This window comes from Dama dama, chromosome 2 (assembly GCF_033118175.1).
Source record: "Dama dama isolate Ldn47 chromosome 2, ASM3311817v1, whole genome shotgun sequence".
In the NCBI taxonomy this organism is placed as follows: Eukaryota; Metazoa; Chordata; class Mammalia; order Artiodactyla; family Cervidae; genus Dama; species Dama dama.
In genome coordinates, this window is record NC_083682.1 from 10,517,472 (window position 1) to 10,531,173 (window position 13,702).

Here is a 13,702-nt window from a genome sequence, read left to right on the forward strand (position 1 = left end):
CCCCTATCACTATTGGTGCAGGCTAACTCCACACTTCCACTGCAGGGTTCAATCCCAGGTCAGGGAACTAACATCCCACATGCTGTACAGCAGAGCCAAAAAGAAAAACGGAACTCAACTTTTGTGGCTTGGTTCAATCCGGAAAATTGGTTTGTCAACTGCTAGAAACAGAGACTAAAATCCTTGCCCTAAGGACAGAACTTTCTGTCTACACCAGAGGTTTGGAGGTTATGGGATGTTGCTGGGGAGACTGTATCTCATTCGTGCTTCAACCAGAGGAGCGCTTAACAGTCTTACATTTCACGTAATATTTCACTTGAAAGACAGTTTACTCTTAAAATATCTGAACACCACTGGTCTTTAAAAGAATATACACCAACATATCACTGATTCACTTTGCTGTATACAAGAGACTAACACAACACTGTAAAGCAGCTATATGCCAATAGAAATTTTTGGAAAATGCATATAAAAACACAAAGGACCCCAAAGGGCTAAAACGATCTTGAAAGTAAGATGGAGGCTTCACTTATTGACTTCAAATATATTACACAGGCACAAAAAGCCAAACAGTAGGGTACTGGCATAGAACCAGGCAGATAGACCTATTGGCCAGAATACAGCCCTCAGATAAACTCGCACATACTGGCACAATCATCTTCACCAAGGTTCTAAAACTTCACAATGGGAAAGAAGTCTCTTCAACAGTCATACAGAATGGGAAGAAAATTTTAAAACCATATGACTGAAAAAGCACTAAGAAATAACTATAAATCAAGTTCCAAAAAAGGGCTAATAATCCAGCTTAACAATGGACCAAATAACTGGACAGACATCTCCCCAAAATTAAGTAAAAATGGTAAAGCAATAAATGAAAATGTTCTCAACCTCACTGATCATGGGAGAAGTGCAAATCAAAATCACAAGAGATATCACATCACATCTATCCAGATATTTTTGATTCATTTTTTACTTAAGTATAGTTTAATTACAATGTTGTGTTAATTACTGTTTTTAAAAAAATTTATTGAAGTATAATAATTACAATGTTGTTTTACTGAGGGTATGTTTTATTGATAAAAGTTATGTTGGTGAAAAAAAAAAAAGAACCACAACATTCCAACTCTATGAAAAAGAGTAACCTGAAATTTACATCACAGAGGAAATAAGAAAGTGATTTTTGAATGACAGCTTTCATGATTAATAAAACTGGTAAAGTAAATGCCTGGATGCCTTGATGTAGTTGATCTAAATTATGAAGATTTCTCAAAGGAGCTCCTTTATCTCACACAGTAGGTGCAAAACCAGAAATTCACTCAATTTATTGAAACTCCTTTCCCAGCAAGGTAAACCAGGCTTCATGGCTGAAGGACCTCCAACGCTGCCTTGGCCATCCTGTGGAGAATGGTGCCATCTTCTGGCCACTGTCAAATCACCTGTTAATAATGTACAATTCTAACATGTTACCTTGGGTGAGAACATTTTATATTGCCTGAAGCCTGGGGCACTTGAGATATCTTCAAATGTTCTCAAAGAACAGGACATTCTGGTTACTTTTTATAATTTTATTGAATCTTTTCTTCTCATACCTTAAAAAAACAGCACATGAAAACAGCATCTTATCCCAAAGTTTCAACTCAAATGCTTAAGGAAGGCCGTGAGAACCACTCCACCACCTTATGCCTATGAATTACCACTGTACGGAATTTCATAGCAAGTTCAAATTTCTACCCACCCCAGGATTCAAAGCCGGTAATCAAACCCTTGTTGCCAACTCCAGGGACTCCAGCTCTCTGCCTATCTTACTTCTCAGCAGCTCTTCCCATCTGTTTAAGACACTGCATCTCCCTGATGGCTACTCTTTAGGGCGGGTCAAGGCTGAGCCAGAGAGAGCAGCAGTCTGGTTCCACGGTCACCTCCCACCAGCCACCAGTTGGCCAGGCAGGAAATCATCCGTCTTTCATCTCCACTGTTTATCTCCCTCTCTTCTTCAAAACTTGTTGCTTTCATGTAACAATGGATTCAGTGTCCATTAAATTGCCTGAGAGACGGCTTGAGCCTGACTTACTTTCCTGAGCTAAAAAAGAAGACAATGACGTACCTCTGTGGCCTTCCTGCCATGAAATCAAGTAACAAAGGGAAAAGCACTACTGAGCAGGGTGGTGCCAGGGAAGCAATGAAAGCTCCTCCCCACCCCCATGGAGGTTTCTCCAGCGCCAGCTCTTACAGGTAGAGGCAAATATCCTGGGATCACAGAGGTATCGTGAAGGGAAACCCGTTTATTTTCCTCTTTTGAACTTCCCTGCTGCCCCAGTCTTTGCCTTCTTCTTAGCGGCTCCCTTGGGCTCTGGCTCCTTGCGCTTGGCAGAAGAGAGGGAGCCGGTCACCTTAAAGAAATCATCTAGGCGGCCCTGGGTGCTGCCCTGGCGGCTCTTGCTCAGCCGCCTGACCCCACTGCGGATTCGCTCCTCGGAGAACTGCTTCTCCCCACACATGAACTTGACAAGCTCTTCTTCATTGGGCTCGCTCCACTTGAGCTCCACAGACTCTGGGTCCAGCACCTCGGGCTCCAGGAAGAGCTGCTGGGCCTCCTTGTGGAGCCAGTTTTCCGGCACGGGGTACTTGTTGGGGTCCAGCCGCCGCACGATCTCCTCGATGCTCTTGTGCTTCTGGATGAGGTCCACGGCCCGCTTGGGTCCGATGCCCCGGATGCTCTCACAGTAATCACTGCCCAGCAGGATGCACAGATCCACGAACTGCTCCTGGTTGAGGCCCAGCTCCTGCAGGATCCGGCTCAGGTGGAACTCCTGGATGGGCAGCTTCTTGGCCTCACTGGCAGTCAGGTGCCGCATGAGCACGGGGCTGCCGAATGTCAGGCAATCCATGTCCTCTGTGGCCGCAGCGTAGACTTTGCCGGCCTTCACCAGGGCCGCACAGCTAGCCTCCGCCTCGCTGGGCGCATCGAGGTACGGGATGCCCATGAGGCTCAGGAGATGCTTGCATTCGTCATTGTGTTGCTTGGTGACCTTCACCAGCCGCTTCGTAAACTTTTCCACCTCTGCCTCGGCCCCAGCGGCCTGAGCCTGCTGCAACTGCTTCTCCGCCTCAGCCCGCCGCTCGCTGCGCTTGGCCAGCTCCCCGGACTTGAGCTGCGGAGGCTTGCCATCGAAGACATACACGGGCTTGATGCCGTTCTCCATCATGCGGATGGTGCGGTAGAACATGCCCATCAGGTGGCTGGTGGTCTCCCCCTCCTCGTTCTGCAGCACGTCCCCCCCTTGGCGAACAGCTATCAGGAACTGATAAATGCTCATGGAGGCATCGATGGCCACCTTGCGGCCAAAGTAGCTCTTGATGTCATTCTCCCGGATGGCACTGGGGGCCACGTCAGCGATCAGTTTTGCCAGTCCTTGAATTCCCATAGCAATACAGGAGGGACAGCTAAAAAAGAAAGGTGGGTAAGACAAGGAGGAACTTAAAGGATGCAGGAGGATTACCAGGGGCACTATGTCATCAATGTCATGCCTGCGGCTAAACAAATTTAGCACAACAAAAGGACATCAAGTCATCAAGAAATGTACAGCAAGAAAGTCTACTCAATTAATACTAGTTCACTCAGTTAATACTAAGGATTCCTGAGTATCAGGCACTAAACTACATGCTGAGAGGATAAGATGTTCAAGTCCTTAAGGGACTTAAAAGTTTTGTGGCTAAGGCAGCAACAGGGCTAGCTTGCAAAAAGGGCTACGGCAAGGCCAGAGGAGGCAGCCTGGGCCAGCTTGAGGAGTCCAGGGACCATGATGGCAGAACTGCCCCCTGAATGGCACGTAAATCCCAGTTACACAAAGGTGAGACAAGACAGATAAAAAGGCAACCAAATGTCTAAGGTGGTAAACAAACTTAGGAGTATCTGTCTTCTTGCCAATTCATGAACACCACATTCGTTCCTTCTTTGGATCTTTATTCCCAACTCACTTCTCCAGCTTACCTCCTTTCAGCAGCTCTGAGGGTTAGTTCTGTGTCAGTTTGTCAAGGCCACAATATCCAATTATTTAATCAAACATTAATGCAGGTGTTGCTGTAAAGGTATTTTGTGGTTGTGGTTAACATCTATATCAGCTGACTTTAAGAAAAGGAGACTTCATTCCACAATGTGGCAAAGTGAAAGTGTTAGTCACTTGGTCCTGTCTGTGTCTCTCTGCAACACCATGGACTGTACCCCACCAGGCTCCTGTGTCCATGGAATTCTCCAGGCAAGAACCCTGGAGTGGGTAGCCATTCCCTTCTCCAGGGGATCTTCCCGACCCAGGGATCAAGCCTGGGTCTCCTGCACTGCAGGCAGATTCTTTACCATCTGAGCCACCAGGGAAGCCCACAATGTGGGAGGGCCTCATCAAATCAGCTGAAAGGCCATAAGCACAAAAACGGGTCTCACAAAGAAATCCTGCCTCAAGACCAGTCATCAACTCCTACCAGAGTCTCCAGCCTGCTGACCTGACCTAGAATCTTCAACTTTCCAACACCTACAATCATCTGAACCAATTCCTTAAAGTCAGCCTTCCCATATATCCATATTCTAGATCCTGTTTGTTCTGCTTCTCTGGGTGACAGAGCAGCTTTGAAGAACTGTCAGGAATAACATCTGTGTGAGAGTAATGTGGTTTTCACAACACTTCTCTAATCTCTCTTCAGCATCCCCTCAGCATGTCAGAGAGTTTCTACTTCTGTCATGATGTTGTTTTAAGTCTTTCCCTTTGTATTTTCTCTCCACAGCCTCTTCTCTACCCTGAGTTCTGATCCAGTGATGCTATAGTCACTTAGCCCAGTACCACAGTTCTGTGGTTTGGACTCCTTAGGACAGTATTTTCCAAATTTCAGTCAGGCCTAAACTACCCTCACAATTCCGTGCAACTTCCCACGAAAACCTACACTTAAAATTTTCTTTATATGGACACCATTTTCTAAAAACTAAATTGGAAAAGAGAATTCATCTTAAGCAATAATATCTGTGCTTTATCAGTTATATTTTACTACATGTTAAATGCATAAGTATTCAAAAAGATTCGGGGGAACTTCTCTGGAGGTCCAATGGTTAAGATTTTGTGCTCCTAATGCAGAGGGCATGGGTTTGATCACTGGTTGGGGAATTAAAATCCCACATGTCCCACAGCCGCCAAAAAATTTTTTTTAAAAAGGGATTTTGGGGGTCATCATGTATCCATTGGTGGTGTGTCCAACACGCTGGACAGCCTGGGAATCCAAGACAAAAACTGGGATGAAACTGCCCTGTCTCACTTCTGTTCGGCTGTACGCTCCTCCCACCGTTCTGCAGCCCTTTTCTATCTCGTTTTAGTTCCTCTGTGAATGGCAGTGGCCTTGAATCCAGGCACCATTATTTACTACCTGGATAATAGTGATCACTAAGTCACTTAGCGTGTGACATTACTAAGCCATTTAGGATTAGTTTTCTCATCTACCAAGTAAGATGATAACCATGCCTGCCTTGCAGAATTACTGACAGGGTTAAGTGAGATATCAGACGAAAACTGACAAACACTAGGTGCTCGCAAACGTTCCCCCGGCAGAACCCACTCGATCCTTTGGTTCGTGCCTCAAGTTACCGGCTTTGCTAGAACGAGGGCAGACATCCTCCCACTGCGTCCGACAAAGGCAGTGATATGAACAAGTGCAGGTCAACAAAGTGTCTCCTCCAGGAGCTCGGTCACAATACACAACGACCTTATGAGGTGGGAGTTATCATCCTCTTTCTACAAATGAGGAAAGAGGCTCAGAAGTTAAGGGGCTGGCCCCGGACTCACAGAGGGAAAGTGGCGGGCCCGTCTGAATCCCGCGCTCGCTTCTCCCCGCGCGCGGCAGCCGCCCGCCTTCCCCAACACCCGGCGCAAAACGGGCCCGACGCTCTCAGAGACGCTTCCCGAGGGTCTCACCTGGCCTCTGGGGTGCTCCCGGGTGACCCAGAACAGAATTCAGGCCTACTCCCGCCTCTGCCCCGAAGCCTCCTCAGCACCAGTCTGTGGTACCCTCTCTCTTCACCGCCTTCCAAAGCCCGCGCTCGCGTCACGTGACCTGCCGCGGCGCACAGCCTCCTGGGAAGTGTAGTACAGGCCCCAGGCCCCTCGACCAGCTTCTCTCACAGCAATCAGTCCTGCCAGGGCGGACGGACCTGCTCTGGGACCTGACCCTACCCTTCTCCACTGCTTGCCGCTACTCCACCCCAGGCTCCCGAAGGCCCCAGATCCCGCCACACCCGAAACCACGGGACTACAAGTCCCACAGAGCCACCCGCGTGGCTGCATTTCCTCTTCCGGTTGAACAGCGCGCCTGCTCCTGCCGACGTGTTCTTCCGGTGGCGGAGTGGCGGATTGTCCTGTGCCCGGCAAAATGGTGAGAGGATTGAGGGGAGTTCCGGACGGGGCTCTGGGGAACCCCGAGTTCCGTCCTGTGCCTGTTTCTCTCACAGAGGCGTCTGGTGCCCGAGATCTAGAGGGCGGGAGGACCCTGGATCCTTCGATTTGGACTGAGGGGCGGGGAAGGGGCTGACTTCTTAGGTAAGGTTTTGATCTCAGTGGGCTTCTGATCTCGCAATTTATAAGGATGAGGAGCGTGAGTGCATTTTTTAATACCTTCCAGCATTTAGCTCTATTACTTGTGGTCAAACTGTTACCTCTATCTGACAAGTTTCTCCCTGCTGCGGAACTCGTACTCATACTACCCAGCCCTGGGCAAAAATCACCTTCTTGGTGAAGCACTTCCAGCTGTCTCGGGCACTTGTCCGCTCTGTCCTGGGAGCCCCCACAACCTATGTACAGCCCTCTTGCCACGTGTCATGGACTTCTTTGTTATCTGCCACGCCTCCTAGTGACCACCATCAGACGTGCCTCTAGCCCTGGGATGATGTCTATTCATCTTTGTATTCCCAGAGCCAGACACAGGGCCTGCAATTGGAGGCTCAAAGGCAGCTATTGTCTTTATCGTTTATGGGGGGGGGGCGGGGCATAAATGTTTACTGATTTGAATTCCAGTGTCTCTTAGAACAATGGGCTCAGTTTACTTGTCTAGAGTTGTTATGTTCTGGATTTAAACATTGGCTGGTGGGTGACAATGGAAATTAACATTTGTAGGGAACTTTACTTTTACAGCCCTCTTTCACAAGCATTAGCTCATGATCTTCCCTATAACCTTGGGAAGGAAACAAACACCCATTGAGCAACAACTCTATGCCAGGCAGTGAGTTAGATGCTGTGACGTTTGTCTTAAATCATACATCAACCTTGTGAGAGAGATATTGTAATCACTTACTGAGATTCCTGGTATTTAGTAGAGTCAGAATTTTGACTTATGTCTTTTGTTTGCAGATCCCGAGATTCCTTAAATGTGTAGTGGGAAGAATAGAGAATTAGAAGTTGAGGCAGACTCTGGACCAGGTCAGAGTCTGCCTTTCAGTTGGGATTCTGAGCTTGGTGTCTACAGACATGGGTCCATTAAGCTCCTAAAATCATAAGCAAACTTTTTCTTTAAAAAAAAAAAAAAAGCACTTTATTTTGTCTTGGGGTGTAATCAATTAAAGAAAAAAGTTATGATAGTTTCAGGTGAACAGTGAAGGGACTCACCCCTCCCACAAACTTTTTCTTGTATGTGATTTGTCCCAGGCAAAGAGTCCAGACCTTTCATCATGTATTTTTTTTTTTCCCCATGATGATCAGTGGCCTCAGAAAATGTTAAGGACCAGACTTCCCTGGCAGTTGAGTGGTTAAGACTCTGCACTTTCAATGCAGGGAATGCAGGTTCAATTCCCTGGTCAGGGAACTAAAATCCCACAAGCTGCATGGTGCAGCCAAAAAAAAAAAAAAAGTTGAGGACTATTGATCTGTAGCTAATCAGTCCCCTTGTGTGTCTCAGCCTCTGACTTTTAGCTGCCCTTCTCATCTCCTACTGAAAAGACAAAGCGCCACCTTAGTTTAAGATGCCATCATAATCGTTGTCATTCCCAAAAGGTATCATTTGACAGTGGTTCTGTCAAAGGAACCGGGAAGGATGTCCCTGACTCTCAGGCTGAATTAAGCTTCTTGCAGTCACAGCAGCACGAGGCTCTGATAACCCCATAGTCCTCCGAGGTTGAAGTCTTGGGATCCTTCAGTGGCTCTGATCTCACGCCTTCCCCTAGGAACTTGAGGCCATGAGCAGATACACCAGCCCCGTGAACCCGGCTGTCTTTCCCCACCTGACCGTGGTGCTGCTGGCCATTGGCATGTTCTTCACCGCCTGGTTCTTCGTGTATCCTTTGACTGAGCAGCCAGTGGGCCAGAGTTAGTGATGTGGGAACTGGAGGGAGGAACTACACTGGGTACAGGCACCCAGCCGGTTTTGTTCTGGCGTGGGGAAGCAGGACAGTCAGGAGGTTAAGGGGTAAGGGCCATTGCCATCCAAAGTCAGGTTGTGGCCTTAATTTCCAAGTTCCGGTGAGCTCAGTTGCTCTTCAGGCTTCATAGTAAGCAGAGGGCCTGGCTGGACTGGAGGCTGGGCACGGTACCTGAAGTTGAGAAGTGTTATAAGGAGTGATGTACTCAGGTGTCAGGAGATCAGAGGGCTAGTCCCAGCTTTGCTGCTCATTAGCTATGTGACCTTGGGTGGTTGAAGGGTGTTGTGGAATCTGGAGTCGCAAAGCACACCTCAGAGGACACTCAAGACAGCGGAGTACAGTTTATTACGCCAGCAGGTCCAAGGGGAATCAGTTCCCAACAAGGCCCCTGATGTTTCTGAGAGGCCTAGTTTTATACTCCCCCCTACTTGACTGGTTACATATTAGCAATCCCTTTGTTGGGTATGATTGAGTTTTACAACAAGTAAGTTCTAGGAGAACAAACAAACAAGGTTACGGGGGTGGGGGTGGGGGGCGGCGAACAATGATTATACATCAAGGGGGGATGTCTCCATGGTTAATCTAACAGGGGCTGCCCAACCTCATTCTCCATTTGCCGTCTGTAGGGAGGGAAGTCACCAGACCTGGTTTCCACTAGCAGTGGTTTCCTCACTCTTGGGCAGGGTTCACATCCTGTCTTTAGGATGGATGACAGGCTTCAAGATGGAGTCTCTCCTGCTTTCTTCACACTGGCCCCAACAATAGGAGCGCCAGGGTCTAGGTTATCTCTTGGACCCCCCTGCCCAGCTGCACGGAGCCAGACCAGCCTCCTGGAAAGCCCTCAGCGCAAACCTTTCTCCCAGAGATGCCCTGGCCAGGTTCCCTGCCCTGCATGGTCCACACCTTTGCTTCTCCTTAATTGCCCGGCCAGTTATGAGGTCACGTCCACCAAGTACACCCGGGACATCTACAAAGAGCTCCTCATCTCCCTGGTGGCCTCACTCTTCATGGGCTTTGGAGTCCTCTTCCTGCTGCTCTGGGTTGGCATCTACATATGAGCTCCCAAGGGTGAGAGCGGTGACAGGGTGGGATGCTGGAGAAACCTCCCCATACCCACATCAGGGTCCTCAGGCCCGCGTGCCCCCTTGGCTGATGGAGACAGACTGGGCAGAAAGGATAGGGACACCGGACACATGGGCTTCTTTCCCTGTCCCCTGGTGGGAATCTGAGCCGAGCAGGACCTGTGTCAGATCTGAGGTCTCCACACTGTCTGACCTGGGTCTGGCGCTGGAATGTACTGCCTTGGGCTGTGGGTGCAGGCTTCACATGGTTCCACTTCTGTGTTCTTACACATCATGCACAGTGGCTGGGAAGCCATCGGCAAGTGGCCAGGCGGTGGGCCAGGGTCCGGGACTTGCTGCCAGGAGTTCCGTTTTAGTCAGTTTCAGCGTTCTCAGTCATTGAGATGAATTTTTACTGATGTTTGGTCACTTGGTGGAGGGGTTGTGTGAGGGAAGGTGATGGAAAGATGGGTCTCTGCTCTCATTCTGATCCCCTTCTCTTTCAGGTTCCAACCAGGCAGCTTCACTGAATCCCTGCTTTTGTAAATTAATTTTTTTATTTTACTGTTGCTGGAAGTGTCCCACCTGTTGCTCACAATAAAGGCAGATGTGACAGCTTGTCTGGTGCTGGGACTCATGGTTCCCCAGTCCCTCCCCTTCCTGTGTCTCTGCTGCCTCCTAGATGGTTCCTGTGGCTGGGAAGCCCTGCGCTCTGCCTAGGAGGGGAGTGTGGGGAGTGTCTTATCCTTAGAATTGAGGGCTTCCTGTGGACAGGAAGGCACTGAGCCTGTCCTCTTCTGCGCTTCTAGAGTAAACTTCCTTAGGAACCCGCACCAGTCAAGTCTGTCCTGGGGCCAGTCCCCTCCTCTAAGTATAGCCAGGGACCCTCAAAAGGCTCAGCTTGTCCCTAAGGTGGCTCCTTCTAACCCAGGTCGGGCAGCAGTAGGTCTGTGGGGTGTGGCTAGGGGAAGGGGCTACCGCATCCCGTTCCCACGCCTGAAGCTACGAGGGATAATGGCGTACAGAGCATCTATCAGGCTCAGGGGCTCCACGTGGCCCCAGCCCCACAGATGACCCCATCCTCCCCTCACCCCCACCCTGCCCCAGAACAATCTCAAGAAGACAGGAAGCAAGCTCAGATACAAAGCAGTATTTATACATTTATTTATATATGTATATTTACTTCAGAAAAGAACAGGGGACAGGAAGCAAGCAGGCCTGGGGCCGCTTCCCTCTGCCCGCTCGAGTCAGAGCTGGTACGATAAATACGAGTCAGAGCTAGGGGCAGGGTGGCGGGGGGCAGTTACGTGGGAGGGAGGGGGTGCGCTATGCACATGCAGGCTTTCTTGGGGGCTGTAACATGGGTGGGGGTGCTTGTGCATTGAGAGGCCCTATATACAGCTTGAAGCTTGGGGAGATTAGCCCAATGGCTACAGGAGTCAATGCCAAACGGGAGAGAGGAAGGGAGGGGTGGGTTGCTGGACCACGGGTAGGGGGTAGAGCCAAGACACCCACTCAGCAGCACCCACTGGGCAGCTGTCAGCTCCCAGCAGGTGGCCCACTGGCCTTTCCTGAAGCCCTTTTACCTCCGTGGGCTTAAGGCAACTTTGGTCCAAGGTTGACCCCCTCCCCACCCCCCCACCTTGAGCAGCTTGGAGCCCCTACTTGGCCCCAGCCTCCACACAGAGGACCCCCTCCCCAGGCATGGAAACAACCAGCTGCTAACCAGATTGGAGCGATGCTGTGTCCAAGTGGCTCCAGGGGGCAGTGGAGGGTCACTTTCCAGTTTAAGCACTTTAACTCCAGTTCAGCGGCTGTGGTCCAAGAAGCCTACAGCCCCACTGAGGAAGCCCTAGAATCCTATCACAAGGGGCAAGGCTCGGCAGGTTTATGGCATTTAGGGAGGGTTCCCGCAGAGGGAAAAGAACAGTAGTGCTACGTAAGGCTCAGCCACCTGTGTGGTGTGGCGACCTGAAAGTTGCTCAGTCGTGTCCGACTCTGTGACCCCATGGACTATACAGTCCAAGGAATTCTCCAGGCCAGAATCCTAGAGTGGGTAGCCGTTCCATTCTCCAGGGGATCTTCCAAACCCAGGGATTGAACCCAGGTCTCCAACATTGCAGGCGGATTCTTTACCAGCTGAAGACCAGGGAAGGCCAAGAATACTGGAGTAGGTAGCCTATTCTCCAGAGGGCCTTCCTGATCCAGGAATCGAACAGGGGGTCTCCTGCATTACAGGTGGATTCTTTACAAGGTGAGCTACCAGGGGAGCAATGGTGTGGGGAACTGTCTTAATTCCTATGTCAGAAGAAGGGCGTGGAATCCCACTGCGGAGGGGCTGGGAGGTGAGGTATCCTGGCTACCCCCCATCCCGCCAGTGTGGACAAGTGCTTGATGTCTGTAGCAGAACGGGGCCCATGGTTCCTAGGCTTCTTCAGGATTCAGGTCTCCCCTGAAAGGCTCCCACTCAAAGCTGAGAATGAGAGGCAGGAGGGGCAAGGCCTGGCTCCCAAAGAGGCAGCAGAACATCACCAGGCGAGGACGGCAGTTCTGTCCCCATTTCTGAACCCTCGGCAGACACTGCGCAGTGATTTCCACTCCTTCCATGAGCCTGGCTGTGGCCTCAGAAGGGTCTAGATACCCACTAAGAAAGGTTAATGTTGGCACTTGAGATAAGATTTCAGTAACCCAAACTCACTGCTCTGCTCCAGAGAGGATGGGCAGAACTGGGGCCTACTGCCAAGAACAGGGCCCCCAGCCTGGCTGGCCGAGCCCAGCATGGGGCCCTTGATCTGGGAAAGTGAGGCCACCAGCAGACAGGAGAGGGGGAAGAGGCCTGTCCTGTTGGTCGGAGTGGGGTGGGTGTCTCGAGGCACCCAGGGACGGATCAGAGCCAGGGCCCTGCCTTTCAAGTGTCCCCCAGAGCTCTGGCCCATTCGGGACTCTCCATCTCCATTCTTCTACTTCTGCCCTGGTTTAAGTGCATTTTAGTAATTACTTCATTAATAACAGCAAAAGCTATTTGCATCCACTCATCCACCAGCCAAGACCAGCCTGCTGCCGTGCAGGGATTCCGGCTCCTCTGCTCAGAGACCAGTGGAAGCTCCCTGGAGCCCAGGCTGTGTGGCTGTACAGGGAACTTCCCTTTGGGATACTCCAGGTTCTAGGGTCCAAGGCTTACCTGGCCCACTGGCCCTGCCCCTGGTTCGGCCAGGCACTGAGTGTATAGAGAAGGCACATGGTCAGTCGCCAGCCCATCCAGGGCCGGCTTCAGCTGCCCTGGGAGCTCTTGGAGCCAAGCTCTTCCAGGGAGAAGAGACCTCCTGGGCCACGCTTAAAGCTTAGAAGTCCGAGTCCAGTAACAGTCAAACCCTAAAACGTCCGCTCCCTAACCCTCCCCAGGGAGGGAGCAGCTTTGAGACAGGGCTGTCCGCCCTCCACCGACTCCTGACTCGGCCAGGTCTCTGAGCCAAGCCCCTGCCAATACCAAAGGTGGACAGGTGCTCTCCCCAAAGAGGGACAGCTCCCAGTGGCAGAAGGGGAGGCAGGGAGGGTGGGCTCTGGACAGAGTCACAGCTTCTCCCGCCTCTGGGGCACCTGACATCACCAGGCCTTCATCGGCCGTGTCTGGATAGACGTGAATTGGGCCCGGCAGGTCTCTCTCCAACTCCATCCGTGGTGTGGGGGTGCCACCAGCGGGAACAGCAGCTCCAGTGTGAGGACTTCCAGTTTCACCAGGCGCGGGGAGGGCCAAGCCGGCTCAGTCTCCAAAGAAGTGCCAGCGGCGGGCTCCAGTGTAACACCACTGCATCCAGTGTGGAAGGGGCGCCCGGGAACCCCCGGGCCCTGGTGTGGTGCTGCCTCCAGAGGGCAGCTCAGTCACACAGGCGGTAGAAGTGGAAGTAGTAGTCCGTGGCCGGCCGGACCGGGGCCTCCGCGCTGCAGTTGGCCTGACCCTGGGTGGAAGGGCAGGGGGAACCAGTGAAGTGCCTCCAGGGTCAGGCAGGAGGCAGTCCCCCTGCTGACGATCATCGCCTGACTCTGCCCCAAGTCCCACCATGTGCTCTCCAACGCCCCCCGCCCACTTCTTCCCCAAGCCCCACACTGAATGTCTCGGGGAGGTGGAGTGCCCTGCTCACCAGCAATGCCACCCGGAAGTGGTAGGTGAATCTGCGGAAGGACAGGATGGTTACTGGCCACTGGTGGGAGGTGCCCTGGGGAGGGAGAGGAAGAGGGGTCAGGACAGCGGCACAGACCCCCA

General features: G+C 51.3%; 3 protein-coding genes across 8 annotated transcripts in view; 1 reads left to right on the forward strand and 2 right to left on the reverse strand.

The window, feature by feature from the left end:
* Positions 1-1,550: 1,550 nt before the first annotated feature.
* On the reverse strand, positions 1,551-6,177 carry FEN1 (flap structure-specific endonuclease 1). The gene is made up of 2 exons (XM_061166085.1): positions 5,949-6,177; positions 1,551-3,441 (listed from the first exon to the last, which is right to left on the reverse strand). Exon 2 carries the CDS (start codon positions 3,420-3,422, stop codon positions 2,280-2,282), a length of 1,143 nt encoding a protein of 380 aa, XP_061022068.1. The 5' UTR covers positions 3,423-3,441; positions 5,949-6,177; the 3' UTR covers positions 1,551-2,279.
* A 160-nt stretch (positions 6,178-6,337) lies between these two features.
* Positions 6,338-10,056, forward strand: TMEM258 (transmembrane protein 258). Its single transcript, XM_061166156.1, has 4 exons — positions 6,338-6,405; positions 8,186-8,295; positions 9,312-9,448; positions 9,948-10,056. The coding sequence occupies exons 1-3, from the start codon at positions 6,403-6,405 to the stop codon at positions 9,436-9,438; spliced, it is 240 nt and encodes a 79-aa protein (XP_061022139.1). The 5' UTR covers positions 6,338-6,402; the 3' UTR covers positions 9,439-9,448; positions 9,948-10,056.
* Positions 10,057-10,354: 298 nt separating this feature from the next.
* Positions 10,355-13,702, reverse strand: part of MYRF (myelin regulatory factor) — a 35,328-nt gene continuing 31,980 nt past the window's right edge. For 2 of the 6 annotated variants that reach the window (XM_061166105.1, XM_061166098.1), the window contains exons 25-26: positions 13,581-13,655; positions 10,357-13,397 (exon numbers count right to left, since the gene is read on the reverse strand). In XM_061166105.1, the coding sequence (XP_061022088.1) occupies positions 13,317-13,397; positions 13,581-13,655 (156 nt within the window). In that variant the 3' untranslated portion in view covers positions 10,357-13,316. Of the gene's footprint in view, positions 13,398-13,580; positions 13,656-13,702 lie in introns of all 6 variants that reach the window. The other 4 variants (XM_061166142.1, XM_061166115.1, XM_061166124.1 and 1 more) reach the window with 4 other exon arrangements.

Bases quoted from the DNA above. Each gene is read 5' to 3' on its own strand.
- FEN1 (XM_061166085.1), bottom strand. From the start codon at position 3,422: ATGGGAATTCAAGGACTGGCAAAACTGATCGCTGACGTGGCCCCCAGT.
- TMEM258 (XM_061166156.1), top strand. The intron at 8,296-9,311 runs GTATCCTTTGAC...TTGCCCGGCCAG, and splicing joins TTCACCGCCTGGTTCTTCGT to TTATGAGGTCACGTCCACCA.